A 24,756-nucleotide genomic window follows, 5' to 3' on the forward strand; every position below is an offset into this window, starting at 1 on the left:
CCACCCTGTCCCAGCTCCCAGGTGAGCCCGAGGACCCACGGTGCATCCCCCCACCCTGTCCCAGCTCCCAGGTGAGCCTGGAGGACCCACGGTGCATCCCCCCACCCTGCCCCAGCTCCCAGGTGAGCCCGGAGGACCGACGGCGCACCCCCCCCTCCCCCGCCGAGGGCAGCGCGGACCCCGCGGCCGCTCCACCTCGCGTGACCGCCTGCGTCCCGGCCGGGCTGCTGCGCGGGGCCGTGCGCGCCCGGGGGAGCGATGCAAGTCTCCATAGCCTGCACAGAGCACAACCTCAAGAGCCGGAATGGGGAGGACCGACTTCTGAGCAAGCAGAGCTCCGCCGCCCCCAATGTGGTGAACGCCGCGCGGGCCAAGTTCCGCACGGTCGCGATCATCGCGCGCAGCCTGGGCACCTTCACCCCCCAGCATCACATTTCTCTCAAGGAGTCCACCGCGAAGCAGACTGGCATGAAATATAGGTAGGATGCGGGGCCCCCGCCGCCGGGGCTTCTGGGTCTGCGCAGGTGCGGTGGGGGCAGTTCGCGGGGTCCCCCAAAGTGGCCGACCCCCCATGCCCACCCTGGGGAGTGGGGGGGGATGACTTAGGATCCTCGGGTGTCTCCAAACTACTGGTTAGCTGGGGGCCCCGGGGGCTGTGCTGTGCGGAGCTGGCATCTTTAGGGACGCACCTGCCCGGAGCACCTGGGCTGCCGCTGCCAGTCCGCGCGGACTAACGCAGCTGCTGCAAGAGCTCGGGAGATCAGGCAGTTTTTCCAAAAGCAAAGGTGTTGGCCCCCTGTCGTGCCACAGGCTCCGCTTCCCCACCTCGGACGCTGTTCTTATTTATCCCTCAAAGGACCAAGGCAGCAAACGCTGGGCCAGCTCTTAGGGAAGTTTTGTTGCAGGAGGAAACACCCTTGAAGGTAAAACAGGCAGAGCGTTGACCCATTTGGATGTAAACGACTGCCCCGAACTAAAATGGAGAACTTCTTGTGAAATATGCAGGAAAAAAAGTTAATTATTTTAAGGAGCTTCCTCATGAATTTTTCAGCTCCCTCTTCCTCTGGGTGGTTTTCCATAGTTGGAAACCTTCCTGGGAATAGTTGATGCTCTCCTTAATACGGGATGACTTAAATCTGATAAGTAGAAAATTTCATTATTCAATTATGTGACTCCTGCCATCTCCTGCTCTCTGCTTTGCCCTGAGCCTTCCTGGCTGTATTCCTTAAACCTGTGCCTGTGCTTTCGTCTCAAAGCATTTGTAGGTGTAGAGGAGAGAAGCTAATGATGTGTATTCCCAAGGCTTTGGTTATTCTGCTGTGCAGATACGGTTTTTGTCGATTATTTCCGTTTAACCATCCCTCATCTTTGTTAGGAACCAGGTTTTGGAATGGAAGGAACTTGATGCAGTTGAAATCATGCACACACCTAAGACTTTGCGTGTGGGATTTCGGGAATAGGCATTTAAACCAATTTCTATAACCGTTACCCTTGAAAAAGTTTCTTGGTGGGGTCACGGGAGGGCTTCTCGTTGCAAAAACACCAAGCACGGTTGTTTTGCTCTATTCTGGAGCCATTCCAAAAGAAAGGCGTGTGTGTGGCGGCAGGGATGCCACTGGAAAATCAGAGCTAAAGCTCTTTGCCCCAGGACTGCAGGACGATGCCAGCAGCCTGACTCCAGGCAACTCTTGCTTTTCTCAGTCTTTCCGTGGCGGCGAGTGGGCCCCACGGTGCTGGTGTGCTGGGACTGCAGTCCCCGGTGCACTGGCACTTTGTCCTGCTTGTGTGGCGCACACGCAGCCCTGCCCCACGGACACGGCGCTGCATGCGGCTGGGCTGCTGCGCGAGACCAGCGGGGCCCCTGGGAACGGCCGCTCGGATGAGGGAGGTCACAGAGGCCACTGGAACTGCAGCCGCCGGCCTGTTAGCAGCACCGTGAGCTTTCTCTTGGTGAATCAGGAGAAATAGCAACGCCTTCACCTCCTGTGGCAGAGTTGCATAGTTGCTTATGCGTCACTGTGTCTGGTTTTGTGAAGCTGTTCAGAGGGCAGGAGATTTCCATTAAGGTTTTGCTGGTCGCATTTACAGCTCGGCCGATTGGATAGTGATCCTCTCTTTACGGAAGTTCAACGTGCAAGTAAGGTTCACTTGGGCATCTCTGTTACTGGCAACTGAGTACAGCTCTTCTGACAAAAAGTTAGCCATCTGTGGCTTTTCAGTTTTCTTTGAGTCATTTGTTGTTTATGGTGATGGGACAAGCTTCTCCCCTCTGATTCTGAACCATTTTCCCTATGATAGGCAGGTGGTTGTGGGTGTGTGCGAGTGTGACTTAACCCCTCTCTCCTTCAAATTCCACTCGGAGTGCCTGCAGGAAAGAGCTGATGAGATTACGCTAAGTGTACACTAAGGCTTTCTTAGGGTTGGGGACAGAGAAAGGGAGGGAGGGACTAGCTCTATGCTCCATAAAATATGATAGAACTATTTTAATTAGCTGAATTATCCTTGTCTTTGATCTTAATGTCCCTAAAATATCATGTTATGAATTATCCTTGCTTTGATCTTAATGTCCCTAAAATATCATGTTATAACAAATAGCAAAAATTTAAAAAGTGGCTGTGTTTACAATAACTTCATCCTTGAAAAGGATTTCCATAGGCATAGCTGAATCTGAGATCTATGAAATATAGAAGATTTTTTAAAGTCTTTTTGTACATATTTTCCCCAAGGGGAGGCCCCCAGCTTTCATCAGCATTTGAAACGTGTCTACCACTCACTCTTCTTTTTTGCCAAAAAAGCAGTGTTAGAGTGAAGGAGGTATTTTAGTCAACGGATATTTATTGAGCACCTATTCTGCACCAGGAACCCTACTCGAACCAGTTTCACAAAACTGGTGCCGAAAGCAGACTAGGTCTGGGGCATACATTCAGGTTGGGGAAGCAGATCACAAGAAAACAGATAATCTCTATTAGGAGACATTCTTAGGAAGGCTATATTTTAGGAGGGTGATGGTCATGCCTGGGCTACCTCGACTTCTCCATTTTGAGATACCATGTCTGTCTTCAGCTCCAGAATTATGGTTGTATCTTGGGGCATGAGGAATTGTCTAGATCTGCCACCTATTTGCCAACCCAGGGACTTACACTGCTACATAAAGGGTCACCTGACCATTGAGGACCTGCTGTTTATAATCCCCGATAAACAAGTAGAATGTTGAATGCTCATTTAATGACTTGTAATTTTTAAAGCCCAACTCGTAGCCCGTGATTATTATCCATTAATTAGGAGCTCACGAACTTGGGGTTTTAGAGTTAATGTACACTCGTGTGAAGCATCCGAATTCTGCAAGAGTAAAAGAGTCACTGTTACCGTCACGCTACCATTTTGCAAAAATCTTGCGTAAAGTTAGCTATTGTTTCAAGGCTAAGGATGGAGAAAAAAAAAAAGTCTGCTAGAGAAATCTGCTATTCAAATACTACTTTCAGCCCTGTTCAGAGAACAGGATTCCACCTAACGTTCATCCTGGGGACTAGGCCCTATGTAAATAACATAAGACTATTTCATTTCTTATGGTTTTTACACTTGTGCTTTGTTAACACATGAGAGTTCCTTTATTTTACTTTCGTGTGTTTTTAATCTCAGTTCGTCACATTGTATTTGAGTTTGATGTACACTCTGTAACCATACATGATAGATGTAGATCGGTGCATACCTCTCATCTTAGGAAAGCCAAATCACTGAGAATAGAAGTTAAATCAGATTTGTTTTATTGTTTTTATTTGATTGGTTGGGTGTCTTTTTTAAAATAACCGTTTTAGGAGGATCCTACTAGTATTTGACATGGTCCCAGAGCCTTTGTCGTTCAGAATTGAGCATCTTTGTGCTGATAAGCTACCGACCCCCATTCTAAAATTGTTACTTTAGTCCTAGAACAATTTGAACATTGATGGACCCAATTTCATCTAGAAAAATCTTACCTGTAACATAAACATCAATGTCAATAAAACATTGTACTGTAATGTTGCATAAAACAGGCTTTGAAATCAAGAGAATTCATTATAAGAATCAATATTGTTGAGCAATAATCTTTAAATTCCACTTTAAAAGGTTATTTTTCCCCCAGTTTTTTAAGTTAATCACGTTTTTACCATTTTTGTCACTTAAAAATTTTTTTGGAATACTTATAGATTCCTAGGAATTTGCAGGAAAAAATATGGAAAATTTCTGTATACACTTAATCCAGTTTTCTCTGGTGGTAATATCTTCCATAACTATAGCATAACATCGAAACTAGTGAATTGGGATCCCTGGGTGGCTCAGCAGTTTAGTGCCTGCCTTTGGCCCAGGGCGCGATCCTGGAGACCCGGGATCAGATCCCACGTCGGGCTCCCAGTGCATGGAGCCTGCTTCTCCCTCTGCCCATGTCTCTGTCTCTCTCTCTCTGTGACTATCATAAATTAAAAAAAAAAAAAAAAAGAAAAAAGAAACTAGTGAATTGACATTGGTATAATCCACAGAATTTATTTGGATTTTACCAGTTACACGTTATTCATATTTGTGTATGTTTACATGTCTGTGGTTTTTATCAGAGGTAGAAGTTCCCATAACTGCCACTCCAGTGAAGAGTCCCAATTGTTCTATCACCACGAGGGCCCCTTCACGCTCCCCCTTTATTACCACATCCATACACCATTCCAGCCCCTCTTCTTTGGCAACCACTACTCTCTGATCCAGCTCCATAATTTTCTTGTTTCAAGAGCACTTCTGTAAATGGATTTTTTTTTTTTGGTAATCTTTGGGGATTTTTTTTGCACCCTGTATAATTCAGATGCATCTGAATTGTTGCATGTCTCAATAGTTCATTCCTTTTTTTTTTTTTTTTTTAAATAGTTCATTCCTTTTTATCGCTGACTGGTATTCCATGGTATGGATGTTTCAGTTTGTTGCTTGGTGGGTGAATGGTTTTTAAAAAATCAGGTTGTAGTCATTATTCTCAGGATGCTTTAGATAGCTTCAGATTACATCGTTATCCTCAGATTTCTTCAGTGCCATTCAGTAGCTCAGAGAATACAATGCGAATCACCTAACATGGCACCCAAGGTCCTTCGTGGTGTGGTTTCTATCGGTTTTTCCCGGTCGCTATCTTCATCTTTCCTCTGATGACCACATGCTTCATCAGAAATACCTACCTGAGAGAAGGACCCGTCATAGTACTCTGAACCTTCTTGGTGCTTTATGCTTCTGTATCATTTTCCATTTTCGTCCTTCTGATCTAGAATTTTCCTACCTCACTTGGTCAGGCAAATTCCTATGCATCCTCCCAACACCCAACTCTAGCATGACCTTCTCAGTGAAACCTACCCCAGCTCTACTCCATATAGCATGAAATGAGTGCTCGTCAATGCCTCTACTGCAACTGGTTCTTATTTCTGTTATGGAAATTATTGATTGCATAGTGTTGCTCTTACCTATTTATGTCTGTAGCTTCCCCATTAGTCTGTGAGCAGCTTGAGTTTTGGAATTTATTCCTCTCTGTAACCCCAGAGTCTAACCTGGCACTTGGCATGTGATGGGTAGTCCATGAATGCTTAGAAAGTGCACGGCTACACCTGTGGGACCCCATGTTAAATGCTGGCGATACAAAGCGAGAGGGTTGTCTACGGGTTGGTGTGACTAGATACCTACCCAAGAAGGCTGCATAGTGGTACGGAAAATAATTATTGCTGTAGTTTGAGGAGACCTCCTGCAGCAGAGGCTGTAGGAGTCAGGGAGAGGTCGCATGAGGAGAGCCAATGAAGCTCAGTATTGAGGAAGGAGAAACACCAAGCTGGACAGAGATCGAGGAGCAGGCTGCAGCAGGGGTGGGCAGCATGTCCCAAAGAGCGTGCATGCAGTGGTGAGACGTACTGGAATAGAGCAGAGGGTCTGTGCAGGGCAGTGGGGCGAGAGCATCCTGTAGAGGTAAGACGGGGTCAGGGTCTGGCACCTCGGAGGCCGGGGTAACCCACTTAGACATCAAGTGTACATCAGCAGTGGAAGTTGCTGATTTTTGAACAGGTTGTCTGGTTAAAGTTCCACTAAAAGAGGATTAACCCGGGACGCCTGGGTGACTGAGTGGTTGAGCATCTGCCCCCGGCTCAGGGCGTGACCCCAGTGTCCTGGGATGGAGTCCCACATCGGGCTCCCTGCAGGGAGCCTGCTCCTCCCTCTGCCTCCCTCTCTGTGTCTCTCATGAATAAATAAGTGGAATCTTAAAAAAAAAAAGGAGGGGGGATTAAACGCAATTGTTCCACCAAAAAAAAAAAAAAAAAGGTTGTAAATGTGAAGGAAGAGAATTTAATTCCATAGCCTTCCTTACTTTCCTGCAGAGAATCAAGACCCCAGAGAAGACTCCGGCCACATGCCTCTTCCATGCTTCCTTTCACAGCCTCTTTATTAAAGCACACGTGTCCTCTACCATTCTTTACCTCCCACGAATGGTGGGCAGATTTTGAATCAAAGCAATTGAAGTGAAAGATCAATCTTGTCAGCCAATTACGTAAAAGGCACCAAGAGTGTGTGTGTGTGTGTGCGCGTGCGTGCGCACGCGAATGGGGAAAAGTAGGAGGAAATAGTGGGCTGAAGAGGGAGGAAGAGAAGAGCCAGCTCTGTGGCTGTGTTTCAAATAGAAATATTTGATTTCAGTCCAGAGAAGAGAGCAGCTTGGTTATTCAGAATGCCAGTCTTTTTTTTTCCCCCCTTTGATAAGGAATGCCATTGTTGTTTGTACTGACACCCATGGGTGTGGGCTTTCCCCTCTTCCTCAAAGCAAAATGGTGAGAATGGGGAGGTGGAGAAACCTTCCTGAAAATTAGTTGCTGATTCAGTCTCCTAGAGTTAATTCCACCTCTGCAAGGCAGCAGTCAGAAGTCTGGCATCCATGGGATGGTGAGAAAATGGTAGGAGGGGAGGCAGCCTCCCGGAAGTTGTTAGGCAAACGTTGCTCCAGTTCCATGGCTCTGTGCGTGTGCGCGGCACATACAAGTGGAGGAATGTCTCTGAAGCATTTCCAGAAGCAGCTCATCCTCCAGCTGTAATCCTCAATTGGTTTGTTATAGATGAAGTCTCTAAACCCAATCCATTCACTGTCCCTCTTTGGAAGTGCATTCATTTTCTAGAAATCCTTTCTTTAAAAAAAGTTCTGCCAATATTTGAAGTTGTAGTAATTTCCAAAATGTTCTGAGAGGAGGAAAAAAAAAATCCCATTATATCCAAAAAGGAAATCAGATTCATAAATTCGACTTTTGAGTTTCAAATTCATTTCTTCAGATTCAAAATCTGTCATTGGTATGTTCAGAAACAGATTGGGATTTATTTAGGTCCAGTGAATCTGACCAAAATCTAGGACTCTTGGTTAGTTAGTTTTTTTTTTTTTTTAACTCAAAACATCCTTTAGGAGAAGAAAAACCCCTGCATAAGAAGAATTGAATTCACCAGTCAGCTCCTACTTTTCTTTACAGGAATATCAAAGCCGTTCTGATAGTCATTAGGATAAAAAATGATTGAGTGTTGCAAATGGATCATCGTATGTTTGAAAAATATTTTGGTCACCAGTTTCCCATGCTTTTCAGAGCTAGAAAATAAATATTGATAGAGACTGAAGAACTTATGAAAGAAGTCTTAAAATTTTCCATTTCAATATTTTAAAATTTTATTTGAGACAGATAGCGATAGAGAGGGAAAACAAGGACAAGCAGGGGCAGGCAGAGGGAGAGGGAGAAGCAGACTCCCTGCTGAGCAGGGAGCCCAACTCGGGACCCGATCCCAGGACCCTGGGATCATGACCTGAGCCAAAGGCAGATGCTTAACCCCCTGGGCCCCCCAGCTGCCCCTTCCATTTCAATATTGAGAATATTTTTTAAAGAATTTTTAGTTTTATGTGATCTCTAGATGTAACAGAGTTAGCAGTGGATATTAGCACTGAAGAAACTTTAGATGCCATCTAGTTCAGTACTATTATTTTTATACAGAATGGTCAGTTCCTTGGTCAAAGTGACTCAGGGAGGTGATGGGAGGGAACTCAGGTCCCCTGACTTCGGGATTCCTTACACTCCTTCAGCTTCTACCCTGCACCTTCTTGGTTAGGTCTCATTTTTCAACATAAGAAAGGAGCACAGTGCATACGATGCTTCTAGAAAGGACAATTCTCTTCTATACATATGCACAGTTTGCAGTTCAAACTTTTCTCTGGAAGAAGCAGAGCCCTGCTGTGCAATGAGCGAGCCAGACCAGCTTTCTTCATCTTAGAGTTGTGAGGACCCCAGAGGAGCCCCTGCGGTGGAGGTTCTGAAGCTGGACAAAAATTAAGTTCCAGATGGAAGTGTGCTTTAGTGTCACAGTCTCTGAAGAACTGGTGTCTCACAAAGAGATCTGTAAGGCACAGGCACAGATGATAGGACGGCGCTCCATGTCAACCCCAGATGTGAAATGGTCATTTGGATTTTTAGTACCGAGCATCCTTTACTCTCCTCCATGCTTTTAGAGATTACTTTGAAAGCCTGCTCCTGAGAGTCAGAATCAAAATACATTAAAAAAAATCCTCATTGCAGGATGATTTTCAGTTACTCAGATTGGAAACCAACACAGAAGCCCAGCAGCAATTCTTTTTCTTGGAATCAGCAACTAGGGAGGACTCTGAGAGCACTCGCACAGGCCATCTGGTCCAGCCCTCATGAGAAATCTGTCCTGTTTTTCCAATTTGTGCTGTGCAGTAGCTACTTGTAAAGGCCCCTAAAGAAATATTGTGTAATCTCCTTTCATGGCAGTCACGAAAAAAAAAATTTGGCTCTTCTTTCTAAGAATTAGAATCATTCATTAAGCTCTGAAATCTTCCAAGGAAGCAATAAAGTAAGGGTTTGGAGAACTCTTGTCTGTTGTCTGGACCCTAACCGTCACGTCAGGTTGGGAAATGAAGGCAGAATGAGGAGTAAGGTAGTAAGGGTGCAGTGGTGAGGCAAAGGGAGGCCCCCAGGGGCCTGCTGGAGGATCCCGGCCTCCTGTTAACACCTTGGTTGGGGGACGTGATTTGTCCCCATTCTGGTCTGGCACCTGCTCACCTAGCCTGGTGGTTCTGCTGCTAGATCATCCAAGAGTCCAAAAAGAAAAAAAATTCACCATGACGAAGTTCCTTCTTGTGATTTATTTGGCTTCTTTCCGGGTACCCTGGAAGCTTCTTGGCCTGTCCTCTGTTGAACAGAAAATGAGTTAGCTATAATTTCTCGTTCTGTAAGCCTCCCAGTACTAGAACATCACTAACACTTAGCCTCCTAATTTTCAGGATGGTTCCAGTTTTTTTCCTCCCAGATTTCATTTTCTGCATCCCTACAATAATTTAGGACTCTCATTCACAGCCTCTGTACAATGACTGCATCTCCTTGAAGTCATCTAGTGCTGGATGTTCCAAGTAAGGGCCTAGATTTTTCAAGACCAAGAATATCAAGGTCACCTAATGACAGAAACCTGGTCTATCTCCTTGCTCGCATTTCATGGCTGGGCTTACTGTTTTTGGGGAGAAAATCATTTTTAGCATTTTGAGCTAGTCTTTGAAAAACTTGCTGTGAAATAGGTTTTAAAACTCTAACGCATTAGACTCGACGAGGATGATGAGGCTGGTAGATGACAACTCTTACAAGGTCATCGGCTCTAAAGGTCATAATGGTAGCCGTTGAAGTCTCTTGGGTTAAATAAACATGAAAAGGGGTAAATCTGATCTATAGGTTTCAGTTGTAGTTGGGTATCCAAAGAGAAAAACTAACAGTTTATAGCATGAGTAATTTGCTTTTTGATGTACTCTTATAGAGATGATTTAAAAAAAACTTGAAAGTTTCAAGATCAAGGCAACTGTGCAGGACTAGTATTAATAACAAGAAAAGTGTTTTGTTTGGTTTTGTTTGGTTTTTTTTGTATTGGTAATTAACATCTTCCAAGAGAGTGGCCCTGAAGGGATGGATTCAGCCGCAGGAAATTCCAGGCACAGCGTTCTCCATGATGAGTTTATCTCTTCTAGAAGGCCCATCTGGTTGAACAGAGCTCTTATATAAGAAAAGCGAGCTTTTTCCTGAAGAACATATGCTAATAAAGCACACTCTTTTTCATTTCTTTGAAATTAATTTCCACTTTAAACTTGGTTTTTATGTTACTGGGTTTTTGTTGTTAGACTCTTTGGCCTGAGACCACAGCAACAAGCTGGTCATAAAAATCAATTGTGTAAATAACATGGCTTTACCACCGAATGCCACTCCTCTCTCAACTCAGGAACCAGCAAAGAATTCCTCTGCGGCCTCTTGATGGAAATAGGTCTCTGGACTCACTATTACTCCATTTCCTACCTCCGCATGCACAAGCACCTCTGCATCACGGAATCTTTGCATTGGCTGAAAAGACTAGAAACGCTCAGAAAAAGTCTTTGATTTCAGAGGGTTTTCACCTTGCGAGAAAACATTCAGTTTTAAAAGAAGATCTACAAACTACTTAAATAGAAAATAGCAGTTGGGAAACTTGTGGTCTGATATACAGCTTCTCTCTCAATAATGGCTTTTCTTTCATTTGCAAAGAAGTGTCAGATTTCAGTTTCTCCAGAAGCCACCTTCTGAAAGCAGGGAGCTCTGATCTTAGTCCACGGGAGCACGGGATCACTCCTCACCCAGAGAAGCAAGCAGAGGCTTGCCTGAGGACTTCAGATCCAGCCGCTGTTGCCCCACGGGCTTCGGCAGGACCTCGGGTGGTCCTGTTTCAAAGAGAGGTAATTTAGAAGGCAAACAGCAAGTATGCTTAGGAAGCAAGCTGGACACTTCACAACATAGTCCTTTCCTGGTGCCGCTGCACCAAACTAGCTGCAGACGTAGTGCCTTAACCAACAGATTTATTCCCTCGCTGTTCTGGGAGTCAGAAGTCTAAAATCAAGGTGTCGGGAGGGCTGTGCTCCTTCTGGAGGCTTCAACATAGAAATTCATTTCTTCGCCGTCTCCAGCTTCTTGAGGACACTTGCATTTTGTAGTTTGTGGCTCCTCCCTTCGTCTTCAAAGCACATCTTTTCACTTCTGGTTCTGTCTTCACATCTCCTTTTTTTTTCTCACTTTCATCCTCTTGCCTTCTTCCTATAATGACTCCTATGATAACACTGGGTCCAGCCGGCTAATCCAGGATAATCTCTGCATCTCAAAATCTTTAACTGAATCGCCTCTGCAAAGTCCCGTTGACGACATGGGGTAGCCTACTCATAGGTTTCAGAAATTAGGACGGGAACACCTTTCAGGGGCTGTCTACAGCCTGCGACACCTGCGGTGCTAATATGTTATGCAAGAGAGGGGAGAGTTAAAGGAGCCCAAGTATCAGGCGCTACATCCTCATCACTTTCTCTAGCATCTGAGACTGAGGCAAGACAGCAAAAGGAATAATGGGGTCATCAAAAATGCAGGGCACCAGGGATTTTCTCTGTGTAAGGCTACAGCTTAGGTTTTTAATCAGAATGAAAATTCCTGTTCATAGAGTATAGCTCCAGTGTGAAAAAAAGTTTAAAGAGTCTTACCTTGGCCTTGGCACTTACTATAAGGGCAGTTCTTGGGAGTCTGGGTGGCTCAGTCAGATAAGCATCTGCCTTTGGCTCAAGTCATGATCCTGGGGTCCTGGGATGGAGCCACCTGGGCTCCTGGCTCAGTGGGGAATTTGCTTCTCCCTCTGCCCCTCCCTTCCTCATCTTGCTTATAAGCATGCACACACACACGCTCTCTCAAATAAGTAAATAAAATCTTTTTAAAAATGGCAATTATTGCTTGAGCTTGCTGTGCTTGTTAGGCCCCTCAAGGAAGCATCTACTGGGAATATCCTTTTTTGCTCTCTTTTTTTCCCCCTTTCAAGCTATACATACACATTGGAAGATTTGGCAGTGGACGTTGATAGAAAAATCAACGGATGGCCATAAAGATCAAGCTGTAATTAAAATCCCATGGCTCAAAAAATATATCTGCATCCAAACTTCATAACTAATCGGTGAGCTGTGAATCGCAGTCCATCCTGGTACCTGGGGTGGTGGGAGCTGAGCAGCGTGCCTTTCTTCCTGTCGTGGTGCGCCTGTGAGGCTCTGCGCTCGCCCTATAACAGAACTCAACCCTTTCACAAAACTCCTGCTGTTCCTGCCTCAGTAATGTTGCCACAGCAATGTTGTGGGGGAGAAAAGAAGGAGTTGCTTGTAGGGATATGAAATTCTTTTCGCTGAACCCTTCTATTAAGTGTTATTCTTCTTGAAGCCATTAGGGTGGCCAGTCATTTTCATCACTGAGGCTTTTTATTTTTATTCGTAAAATTCATATTCGGACACAGATTTTTCAAATGTTTTAATCACCTGCAGTTTTCCTCTGTGAATCTTTGTCTTCCATGCCAGTAGAGGTAGGTGGTGGTTCTCGGTTCTTTCTGTCCCTTCTGAAGGCCTGCAGCCCTTCCCCCACCCCCTCACCCCCTGCCGAGGATGATGAGCTTGGAAGATTTGGCACACCATGTGCCAAATCATTTCAATCTATTTACCCCTTCTTGACATGCAAGCAATAAAGACCTGGCTGTATCAAATTCAGGGAGAAATGATAGTGGCCCCAGATCAAAGTGAGCTAGAAAAAAGGTTTGTTGGGAATCAGGAACCTTTGAGAATTGGGAGTAAAGGGTTAAAACAACCGTGACCTATAATTGAGTCTCTCCTGGTCAGACCGTGTTTCCTGGCGTCTGCAGGGGAAGCGATGCTTGAGTGAGAGGGAAGTAAGGAGTGTGCTACGGCCCTCAACTCCACAGCTGGATCAAGGCGTGCATTAGAATGTAGTGGAGGAGGAGGTAGTTCCAAGATGGGACTGGGAAGGTGCTGCTATCGACCCCGTCACAGGGCTGGACAATTCCCCATGCATTTTCAACTCCGTGAAAAGTGACACCTTGATAGAGATGTGACCGTGTACTTAGAGCCACCAGTGAGCACCAAGGCCCCGCCAGTGGGACTCGAGAGCCCGGAGGGGAAGAGCCTGATCTATCCTTGCTGTCCCCCTGGATCATCAACAGGATCTGTACTCCAACTTGGAGAAGACCTTTTCCTAGTACAAGTGGAACAATGTCAACATTGGCCAATGTTGTCAAAGAAGAGAAAAGTAAAACCAAAGTCTGTATATTTATTCCACTGATTAATTCTGCTCGGTTACAGATCATCGATGCCCCCCCGCCCCATGAAGCAAATGTGATGGATTTAATAAGTGTACTACATCAACTTCATTTCTTGGCGGGAGGGCAATACTACCACATGATAATACCATTGATCAAAGTGTTTGACCTTTCACAATGATTAGTTTTAGCAGAGAAATATTTAGAACATGTTTGTAATTTTTCTTGCTGGTTCTTTCTGCTAAGGAGATTAGCCATGGAATCCCTTGGTATTTTGAGATGGGAATGATTTGGGGACGGGGTTTGACAAAAGACAAATACTAACCATTATCAGAATGCCCAAGTGATATTCTACGTCACTAAAATCTTTGTCAATAGTCCCACGCAAACATTTTAGCCAAGGGGTTGAAAGAGCCTAGTGTTCTCTATTATCTTTGAGGAAAACCTTGAAAGGGAGCGGCAAGTAGTAGTATGCCCTTTTTCAATGACAGCAACCGAGGCACAAAAACAAAACCTAATGATCTCTAGTGCCATCGGAAATATCAGACTTTTGGTTTCCATTTAAGTTCAGACGGCTCCTGGCCAATTTTTCCTTATAATGACCAGCATATATTTGCGCCAGTGGTGACTCAGAACAAAAAGGAATCTGATGTTGGCAAGTTACATTTCTGGGCAAGGTTCTGTATTCCCTTGTTGTCACGAGGCAGTGGAATGGTCCAGGTGCTAGGTGTCCATTGTTACTCTGCCCAGAAAACCAGGACAGAGACAGGACTAGATGGGGCCGTGCAGTGCTACTAAGAACATACAGTTGAGCTTAGGGGTAATCCCAGAATCCACAGGCTGATGGGAATTTCAGAGATGATGTGGGGTTTTTTTTTTTTTTTTTTGCCATGTCATGCTATTATAAATCTGTCTTGGAATAATGCATCTTCAGGTATCAGTAGGTAAAGTTACATGTGACTCAGGAAGAAGCCAATATTTTCTGGTTGATTCTTTTGGTTTTTTTTTTGTTGTTGTTGATTCTTTTGGATAAATATTTGTCATATATGTTTAGCCCAGCAAGGTGTGTGTGTGTGTGTGTGTGTATATGTGATCAAGGTATGAACAGAAAACACAGATAGGAACAGTGAATGGCTTCGTGGTATCGTAGCTAAGGGCACCATAATATTGTTTACCCAGCCTTGACTTAACTAGCAAAATACTTACTTTCTCTGGGCCCCAGGATCTGTAGGACGGACCTGGTCATCCTTTACTGGGGTTTTTGGAAAGATTATAGGAGATAATGTGTATGAAATGTAAAACACCCATTGTTATTCATCATAATTGTCAATATCGATAACACACAGAGACCGACTAGCTGAGGCTCTAAAGCATATGGTGATATCCTTGCAATAGGACTTTTTAAGAAATGGGGTTTTTTTGTTTGTTTTTGCCTTAGTACATTCATATTCTAATCACCCCCAGTGCTAGCACAACTGTCTGGCATGTTGTAGGTGAGCAATAAAAGCCTTTTGGACGGGTGATTGGGTGTATGAATGATTCAGTTTTCATAAGCTCCAAAGGCTTCCATGGGATTATATTACAATATAACTGTCTTGGCTCCCAGCGCAGGCTTCATTCTCTACCAGACTTGTCCTCTTCACGGTCACGATGAGTTTTCTTTCCTTCAGCGGCAAGAATCCTGTCTGCTTTTGACCTTGGCTGTTGAAAAGCCTGACCTACACTTGCTGTCTCCCGTGGTTTCTGTTCTATCTACTTCCACCCAGCCTCGGCCAGAAAAGAATGTGAGGTGATTCCCCAAATCACATGGATTATGGGAGAGAAAGTGCTTGTAGTGTTTGTTCAGACCCCGAAGCATGCACGCACATCCTTGAGAAATATCTATCTGCTGGTCATACGCTGTGTTGTTCCGAAAGACAAAAGTGCAGCTCTGAGCGGGGTCCTGGGAGAGGATTGTGCAGAGGACTTTTTTTTGTCTAACACGTTTTTGTTGTTTTGTTGTTTTTTTCTGCTTAGAATGGGAGTCTGCGTAAGATGGTCATTCCTGACTTCTCCCTTGATCTTTTATAAAGAAGGGGGGGGGGCATTAAAAGTAAGATGGTTCGTAAAACTATAGTCCTTATTGTAGTAAACAGATTAAGTCATAAAGTGAGACTACCTGCATGCAAACTATACTTTGGGAACAAGTTATTTATATTGTTAAATAATACAGGTTCATGTTGGTCCATTAAAATTTGTGCTGTAACAATTCCCAGACTCCCTCAATGACTTGGGTTTTGAACAGAACATGATGTGCAAATGGAGCTGGCTGAGTGTTCTCCTCAAGGCACATCCGGTCACTCTGGCTGCCTCTCAATGGCTGCAGTAACCCAGGGGTCTGAATTCCCCCCACGAACCCAGGCAGCAGGACTACTTGACACCCCCAAACCCAGACCCAGTCCCTCCATCCCACACTGAGTTATACCATTTTCTTCTGAGATGCATGAACAGAGAAGGGATCTTCTGGTTTGCTTGCAGTGGAGGCAAATGTAGAGACACCATTTAAAAAATATCTGTGGCTTCTCCTCAATCTCTGCATTGTTTTTTTCCCTTTGTCGAAGCAGGTAGCTTATGCTTTCTTTGCAGGAAGTGTTTTTTGTTTTCAAAAGCCTTGGCTGGTTGAAGAGAGTCAAGCTTGAGAAAAGGCATTTCCCAGATTAAGCTGAGGTTCTGTTGGACGGGAGGTTCAGTGGGAGGTCTGGGGCCCCATAACCTCGGTCCCTGGGAGCATCCAAAGAATGTGATAGGATTTCATAAGGAGTAGTCCCATGGTATCAGAGGGATGGGATTCCCCAGCCCAGGGGTTCAACCTCTCCCAAGATCTATGAAAGTCCCTGTATTGCTTGAAAGTAGCATAGTCCATTACCGTGTCGTCTGGCACAAAGGCTGCCTCCGGGGTACAGTGGACAGAGGAGCCATGGTGGAGGGAGTCCTGGTGCCCTGGGACCTATGACAACTGCAGCAGTGTGCAAGGAAGGAGAGAGCCAGTGTTGCCTGAGAGTTAAATTTCCTGTCAGCTTGGCAGGAGGGTTCCCTGAGTTGAAATTAATTTATAGAAAAAATTTAATATGCTCTCTTCCTTGAACACTTGAGTTTATGGCCTGGGATCCTTACCTGCTCCTTGGGCATTTTGGACCGGGTACAAGCTGGGCAGGAAGGGCAATCTAGGCATCATTTCAAAATAGGAAATCAGCCAACCAAAGAGAGGCGAAGAAGAAGATAAATGCTTTGTGCTGCAGAGACCTGAGGCCCCAGGCTTAGCCACGCAGAGACTACGTATATTTGTCTTAAGAATGAGAGAAGATATTTTTATAGAAATAGGACATTTTTCTCTTGAATTTCCCCATCATTTCTTTTTGTTCAGCCTTCACAACAATGGAGACTATTTGGTTAAAAACTTCCTCTTGCCAGCACACTTATTTCTCAAAAGAATGATTAAATGGTCTCCACTCTGGTTTAGAACAAGAGAGAATTTTATTAAAATTGATGCTAGGTTTTGTAGTGCATAGCTGTGTAGAAAGAGAAAATTAAGGACTCTGGGGTTGACTTGAACTGAGGCCGAGGGAAGTGCAGATGTATAAATAAGGCAGCGCAATGCCATGTTAGGGAGCTGCTGACTGCATGTTACTACACTATCATGCACGGTTCTAACTACAGTGTGGCAGGAGTTAGTGGACGGATCTGTCACCTTATTACACTACTGCCCATAAAGGTCTTTCATATTTATGGTTTCTCAAAATGGCATAAGGTAGTAGAGAATAAATCCTCGCAGAGCATCACGCTCCTATATGTGGATTCTTAGCTACCAAGGTGGACAGGATGTCTAATGAATGGGTTCAGTCAACAAACACTTCCTGAGCGCCCACTCTGCGCCAGGCAGTGTTCCGAGTGTTGAGGATCAGGGGGTGAACAAAACCATCTTTGCCTTTAAAAAGCTTATATTTGGGTGGCCCAAGGGGCTTAGTGGTTTAGCACCACCTTCAGCCCAGGGTGTGATCCTGGAGACCCGGGATCAAGTCCCATGTCGGGCTCCCTGCGTGGAGCCTGCTTCTCTCTCTCTCTCTCATGAATAAATAACATCTTTAAAAAGCTTATATTTTAGAATAGGCAAAGAAAGAAACCATGTTCAGTATAGATTAGGAGGCGATACCAGCTGTGAAGATAAGCAGGCAAGGGACAGAAGGTCCTAGAGTGCGCTATTTAAAGAGGATGGACAGGGATGTTTTTTGATAACTTTTCATCGTGGGCTGGAAGAAGGTGAGAGAGCAAGGCTTCTGAGTATCTGGGGGAAGATCAATCCAGATAGAGGGACACAGCAAGTTTAAAGGCCCTGAGTGTACCTGCTGCATCTGAAAACAGTTATGAGTCCAGCGAGGTTGGGATGGGCTGGGGGGGAGAGCAGGAGCCGGACTCAGAGGGCCTTGTGGGCTCTGATGGGGACTTTAATTCTGAATTGAGACTGAGCCATTGCAGGATTTCGAGCTGAGCGGTGACAAGATCTGATGTCGGCTTTATGAGGATCGCTCAGATATCTCACCGTAGAGGCCTAAGGGCAAGTCAAGGGGCCAGGCAGATGCTGCAGTCAGGAGAAGGTGGCTTGAACTGGGGAGAACAGGGATGGAAGTGGTGGGAAATGGTCACACCTCACGTAGACAAGCCCGTGGTGCTAATGGTGACGTTCTTGCGTGCGGAGCTTCTAAGCTGGGGCTGTTTGCTCTAGTGGTTAGTCTTGCTTGAATCCAGCGTTGCCACGTATGCTATCCTTGATGCTGCGCTAGCTTTTCATCAGTAAAGTGGAGATGGTGACAGTATCTGTCTCACAGGTTGTTAAGAAGATTAAATAAAGGGCCCAGAACAACACGGATCTTAATAGTTCAACATTTTCGTTCTATCGTGTTCGTGTTAGGAAATGTCTTATGATCAACATCAAGAGTTATTCTAGTCCTCTTTCTTTGTTCTGAACAGCTATTATTAAATGGATGGTACATTTTTAATTGATGGAACTTTATAATTTAGGAAATACTGTATATCAGCATAAAAAATTAGAATGCATGTATATCCTGAGGATTTATTAGCATTACCTTTCAAATTTTTACTAAAAGTCCCTTTTAGCTAGAGACCTAGTCCTTATTTTTCCTTTTTTCCCTTTCAAAGAGAAAAACAAAAATACCCACCTACCCCTCCTTCAAATTTCAAAACGAGAAAGCAGACATTTCTTCAGGAATGCTGGCAATTTGCTTCTTCCTTGCCTTACCTAATTCTCTCTGGCACTATACTGAGTCATAAACAATAAGTCTTTTTTTTTTTCAGAATAAATGGCAAGCATTCAATCCTATGAATGCTTTATTTTCCTGATACTAGAAGTCTGGATTTTAATTATGGATTGCTTGAGTTTTTGATGGATGGAAATTATCTTGAGTGTCACGTGGACACAGCCTTTTAGGCCAGAATGAGGCTGCAGTGCTCATTATCACAGAGATGTTGGGCAGCCACCACAGGTTGCCCCAGTACAGGCTCCTGGGGCCCATCACTCATGTTGTCCTCCATCAAATCAACAACCCTTTATTTAGTCCCTATTATGTGCATACCGTTCTGGTAGAGTCTGTACATAAAACAAAAGAAATGTTGAATACCATACTTTAAGGATCATCTCAGCTTTTGTCTTACTGGGGAGACAAGATGCACCTGCTTAAATGAATTGAGAATAATGGAAGTAATATAAAATAGATTGCTCAGGAGAATTATAAGACTATATCAAGTTGAATGCTATTAGCTATGGATCCCAACTCACCCAGTCCTTGTCAGCATTAAAGAGGGGGTAACTGACTTGTGCTCACAAAAGGGGGAGCAAGGAGAAGGTTGGCAGCCCCTCAGTCTTCTCCCATCTTTGTGGTTAAGCTGATTATCAAGTGTCACAAGCCAGGGGCAGAGGGCTTCATGATTCTAGGAGCTAGAGAGAAGGCCAGTTATCTAGTGCAATGTTTCCCATTGCTTAGGCAAGGAGACTAGTCCTATACAGACAGCTGCCCAGTACGGTGGCCAGCCACCTGCTGCAGGGCTTGCTGAGAGCCAGATTTCAGCAGAACCAGCCCTGACACTCACTTTTACCCACTCCCCCTAAATGAATAGGGAGAGGCTGAGTGGGGAGACCACGAGAGGTCTCCTTGTGGAGCAGGACAGTGCTCTTCCTCCTTTCACCAGCCTCCTACAAGGGAATGAGGTATGTCTCCTCCCACCCCCAAAACAAGAGTAGGACTCCAGGAAAATCACTCATAGTTCTGCTATAACCTTCCACCATTCCCCAAAACAGGGATGCTGAGGGATGCCATCCTGAGTTTTCAAGCCACTGGCATCTGCCAGCGTGTGGAGGAAGGGTCCCGGGGGAGATGGCAGATGCCACACGGGGCCAGGGCATGAGGAAGTATGAAGAGAAGCAAAGGCAGGATCCGGTTGGGCCTACAGGCCCTGGAAATTGGAGCCAAACAGATGATGAGACTGCAGGCTATCAGTGGTGCAGAGAGTAAACATCAGAGGAGCTGGTAAGAAGCCATCAGCTGAGGGTTGACAGACTGATCTCTGAGCTCCAGGACAACCAGCCAGGGCAACTGATAAGGCTCCAAGATCTGGATTGGACCAGAACTCTCCATTCGCCAAACAGCAAGGAGAAGTCTCTCTCTTTCCCTCGTTTTCCTGGACCAACACCAGATGAAGCAAGGAAGGGAGAGAGAGGGAGAGGTGTCTGAGGGTCGGGAGGCCCTGCCTGCCTCTGTTCTCAGGTGCCAGTAGTATCTTGACTGGGGTGGGGTCGGGGATGGAAAGAGAAGAGAGATGTGAATTAAATATGAGGTTGACATTTAAAAAGGAAGAGGGCTGAGTCTGAGAAAGTTAGAAAGTTCTTTAAGTGACTGAAAAGGCATGAAATCGAGCCAACATAGCCTCAATGGAAGGCATCGCCTGTTGGAAAAGGTTCGAGCAGTACAGTTGAAAGCAGTGAGGCGGGGGGGTGGGGGAATAAAACGGACGGGGGTTTATAATCCAATGAGGTGAGGTAGGTGAGGGAGGTATACGCTGTGGGCAGGAAGGCAAGGGAAGGGTCAGCTCTGACCAGAGGGTTACCAGCAAGGCTTCGAGAGAAGGTGGGGCTTGAATCCTACTGTTGAAGGCCAAGTAGTGGATAAGTGGATTGGGGAGAACAGGTGAGCCTTGCAGGGTGGTGAGGGCCCCAGCCTGGAGGGAGTACCACCCCAGAGAGTGAGACAGCCTGCACATACACCACCGGCCTGGTCCAGAGGTGTCCCGAGCCCCTGGATGAGGGCCTGGGGTGTGGCCAGGAAGACTGCCAGTGCGCGCTGCGTATCCTTTTGTGCTGAGTAATATGATAAGAAGAGGGGGTTGCCTTAGGAAGGTGACTGGTCTGTGAAAGAAGAGGAAAGGGTGCTCCCGAGGAAGGTCTCCCGACACCACGTGTGGGGCAGAGGGACTCAGAAGCATACCTGTAACTTGTTATACCCACACTTATATTCAGTTCTGTTTATTGACTATAAATAATATAGTTGTGCCCTTGAGTCACTTCCTCTTGAGCGTCTAAGAGTTCACTGGGTAAAGAGGTGGGGACCATTCAGATAGCCACGGCTCCATGTCCTCCCGGGTGCAGGAATCAGCCCTGCAGCATCCTGCCCATCACACATTTATGCTGCTTACTTTCCTCCTGTTATCTATAATTTTAAACTGCTCTGTGCTTTCCAACACCCCCCCCCTTTGAAATGCATTAGTAACTATGGAAACATGATGCTCTTAGAATGGGCAGAGCTTAGTGACGTGCAGAATTGCAGCATTAAGGTGATTTTATGTGACAGCTGGCCGTGCGATGTGTTCACCGAGGAAGTAGGTGACTCGTGTTGCGACCACATAGACGCAGCACGTCACCTCTGCTGGAAGACGTGGGTATGTTGCGCTGAAACAGAAGATAGGGCTACATCTTTACCTTGAAGCAGACAGGTTCCCGAAGGTTTCGAAGAGCATGCAAAGGGGACTGTTGAGAGTATCAGAAAGAAGGAAACGTTTCATATGCTACAACAAATAAAATCTCCCCAAAGTATGTGTGTTGTGGAAATATCAAATATCTCAGAATAATGAGCAGAGATCTAGGTTTATTTGAATGGTCCAAACTCTAAGAAAGTAGGATGACTATCGCAAGCTCAGAGGGTGCAGGGTGGTATCTCCTCATGGTTTGTGGAGGTTCTTCTCAGGGAAGGGGAATGTCGGCAGCTGCCGTGTCGACAGCAATGGCCACAAGACTCGCTCCAGCCACAACGAGCCCTGGAGCCTTCACTCACCCTGTGACCATTCCTCTCCCTGCCCCCCAGGTCTCCTTGACCCCTCAGCCTACCCAGTGTCTCTGATGGGCCTCCTTTGCTTCATGTTTCTATTTCTTGGGAAATACGGACGATCTCTCTCTTCCGCAGCATCAGTAGCAAGCATTAGCTCTGATCCATATGTTCAAATATAATTCAATGGAAGATGTCAAGCAAATTCTGATTAACGGTAGACGACTATGGCCAAGGGGCATGTGTCTCGTTAATTCACTGACACATTTGCCAGATTCAATATTAAGATGGACTGGAAAGAATCCAAGTAAGGTAAAGTACTTCCTCTCTCCCCTCTTATTGGCTGCTGCGGTAAGCTGAATAATGGCCCCTAAAGATGTCCAAATCCTAATGTGACTGTTACCTTGTGTGGCCAGAAGGACAGCAGCTGTGATTAAGTTAAGGCTCTTGAGATGGGGAGATTACCCCGGATTATCTGAGTGGGTCTTACACGTCATCACAAGGCTCCTGGGCCAGAGGGCAGAGCAGAGGCGGGCAGAAGGCCATCCGGTGAGGGGAGCCAGAAGAGATCTGACGGGGGTGTGCTGCTGGCTTTGGGGCTGGGGGGCAGGGCAGGGCGCCAGTGAATGAAAAAAGCCACAGAAACCCGCAGAGGCAAAGAGTTAGCTTCTCTCCTAGAGCCTCCAGAAGGTGACGGGCCCTGTCTGCACCTTGACCTGGGCTCAGTGAGACCTGCTGGGGGGACTCTGGCCTCCAGAGGTACAGGAGAATAAGCTTATGCTGTTTCCAGACAGTAAGTTTGTGGTAACTCCCTGCAGCAGCAATGGGAATGGGAAGCTGGTACCGCTCCCTACTAAGCTAAAACCCGGGAAATGGAGAGGAAGCATCCGTGTGAGTGAGCAGAGTGTGCAAATGGCAATCCTCGGGAGCACTGCCTGACTGAGGGGACGATGACCTAAGCTCCAAGCCCCCTACTTCCAAAAGCCTTCCTTTCCCATCTGTTTGGAAGGTTCTCACTTTCTTGCCTCTGTGTATGCGATTTGTGTGCCACTCACCTTCTCCCGGGCACGATCACCAGCTGTCCGGTGGGTGAGTGTCTTGTCTGCCAGCCTGACAGTAATTGTCTGGAGGACAGGGACCCCATCTTACATTTTCCCTTGATTGACTCACCCAACGTTTGTTGAGCACCTGCTGGCACAATTCATAGCAGGCGCAGGGCAGAGTGGGAGGAAGAGGTGACAAGACAAAAATGCACGTAAATTTAGTAATTTATGAAATGCTATGTTAGCTGTATACGGGGGGCATTACCATCCATTGGGTTCTTACGATGTGGAGGCACATTGCTAAGTGCTTACATCTGTTCTACTTGAAGTTCTAAATATCCCAACGAGGTTGATGCTATGATCCTCATTTTATAGGTGCGTAAACTGAGACTTAGGAAATTAGTCCGAGGTTCCCCAACCTGCCTGGCTCCAGAGGCCAGCTTCTCATTCTGCATCATTGCCTCAGTATGCCTGCACCACTAGGAAGCAGCGATGTGAGCATGATCTTCTGTGATGAGTAGCCTCCCAGGCCCTGAGTCAGAATCTTGAACATCAGAGACACTAAATGCCACATGCCTTCTTGTCTAATTAAAGCTGGTCATAGATTAGGAGCATGTGACAAGTACGTAGATAACTCCAGCTCAAGATACAAAGAATTCATTGCCTTTCATCTTTCTGTGGCAGCGTTTTCTTGGGTCTCTAAAACGTCTTTAGGAATCTTGTGAGCAAGAGGCAAGACGCCGGTAGGAAAATTGACGCATCATACAATGAAGTTAGGTTCCCAATAGCAGAGAATGAGCCAGAACGATGGCCAAAGGAGAGCGATGCTTATCTCAGTGCTGCTGAGTAAGTGCTTCTTTTTATCTCTTGAGGCAGCCGTGTCAATAGGGGAAAGAGATGGCCGTCCATGGATCTGCAAGCAGAATGGGCTGGTGACCAGAGTATAGTCTGGAGCTCTGGCTTTGCTTCTCCTTGACGATGTAACATGAGCTAAATTAATGAGGGTGTCTGGGAGCCCACTTGGCCGCCATTTCTTTTTTAAATTTTAATTAAATTCAATTTGCCAGCTTATAGTAAGACACCCAGTGCTCATCTCGTCATGTGCCCTCCTTAATGCCTGTCACTCAGTTACCCCATCCCTCCACCACCCTCCCCTTCTACAATCCCACATAGTTAGGAGTCTCTCGTGGCTTTTTTTCCCCTAATTTTTTGCCACTCTAATTCCTCCCTTCCCTTATGGTCCCTTTCACTATTTCTTGTAGTCCAGGTATGAGTTGACCACCATTTCTACAGCAGGGAGCATCCATCCTGCTCATTGAGGTATCCTGGAATTCCTCATGACCTGAAGCTTTCTAGTTTTGAGCACTGATTCCCATTCCAAGCCAGTGTCCCAGAATATTGTCACCTCTATGCCTACCTCCCTCCCAGCTGATACAAAGTAGAACTACCCCTTACAGAAGCCTTTACTCGTTTTCTCTCAACTATGACTAGTACGGATTTTGTATCTCAATTGTAGCATAGATTGGCCCAATGTAAGAAAAAAGTTCCTCATTACCTGTTCATGTGAGATAAAATTATTTTGTAAAATGCACTTTCATCTCTATATTACCATATTCCCTAAAGTTAGAGGTATGCCTTGTTACATACAGAATTATTGATGATGAATAGAATTTTTTAAAAGATATTTGAGAGCATGAGAGAGCATGAGCAGGGGGGTGGGGGGGAAGGGTGGAGGGAGAAGCAGACTACCTGCTGAGCAGGGAGCCTGATATGTGACTCGATCCTAGAACCCCAGGATCCTAACCTGGGCTGAAGGCAGGTGCTTAATCGACTGAGCCTCCCAGGCACCCTGAAATTTTCTTTTCAAAATGATTAATTTAAATGTAAATATGGGGTCCCAATAGAACATGTGTAAATTTGAACTATGGACAAATAGTAGTAGATACCCTAACAGAGTTCAGATCATGGAAGAGCAATGGTGTTTTAACCCACAAGATGAATAAGACATAAATTGCACACGTGTGCATACAGAGCGTGATCTACATCTTAATACTACTACAAATTGTACACCCCAAGATAAATCCCTTATACTTCCATAGCACTCACATCATTTTAAGGTGTTTTCCTATCTGTTATCTCACTCTGATTCTTACAAGAATCCTGAGAAATAAGTGGATCAG

General features: G+C 45.5%; 1 protein-coding gene across 3 annotated transcripts in view; it reads left to right on the forward strand.

The window, feature by feature from the left end:
- Positions 1–24,756, forward strand: part of KCNAB1 (potassium voltage-gated channel subfamily A regulatory beta subunit 1) — a 340,450-nt gene that overhangs the window by 102,684 nt on the left and 213,010 nt on the right. For 2 of the 3 annotated variants that reach the window (XM_041734025.1, XM_041734026.1), the window contains exon 2: positions 116–479. The exons of the other annotated variant lie outside the window; for it this stretch is intronic. In XM_041734025.1, coding sequence (XP_041589959.1) covers positions 259–479 — 221 coding nt within the window. In that variant the 5' untranslated portion in view covers positions 116–258. The remainder of the gene's footprint in view (positions 1–115; positions 480–24,756) is intronic. 3 annotated transcript variants of the gene reach the window in all.

The sequence above is a fragment of the Vulpes lagopus genome, chromosome 19 (assembly GCF_018345385.1).
Source record: "Vulpes lagopus strain Blue_001 chromosome 19, ASM1834538v1, whole genome shotgun sequence".
NCBI classification, from domain to species: Eukaryota; Metazoa; Chordata; class Mammalia; order Carnivora; family Canidae; genus Vulpes; species Vulpes lagopus.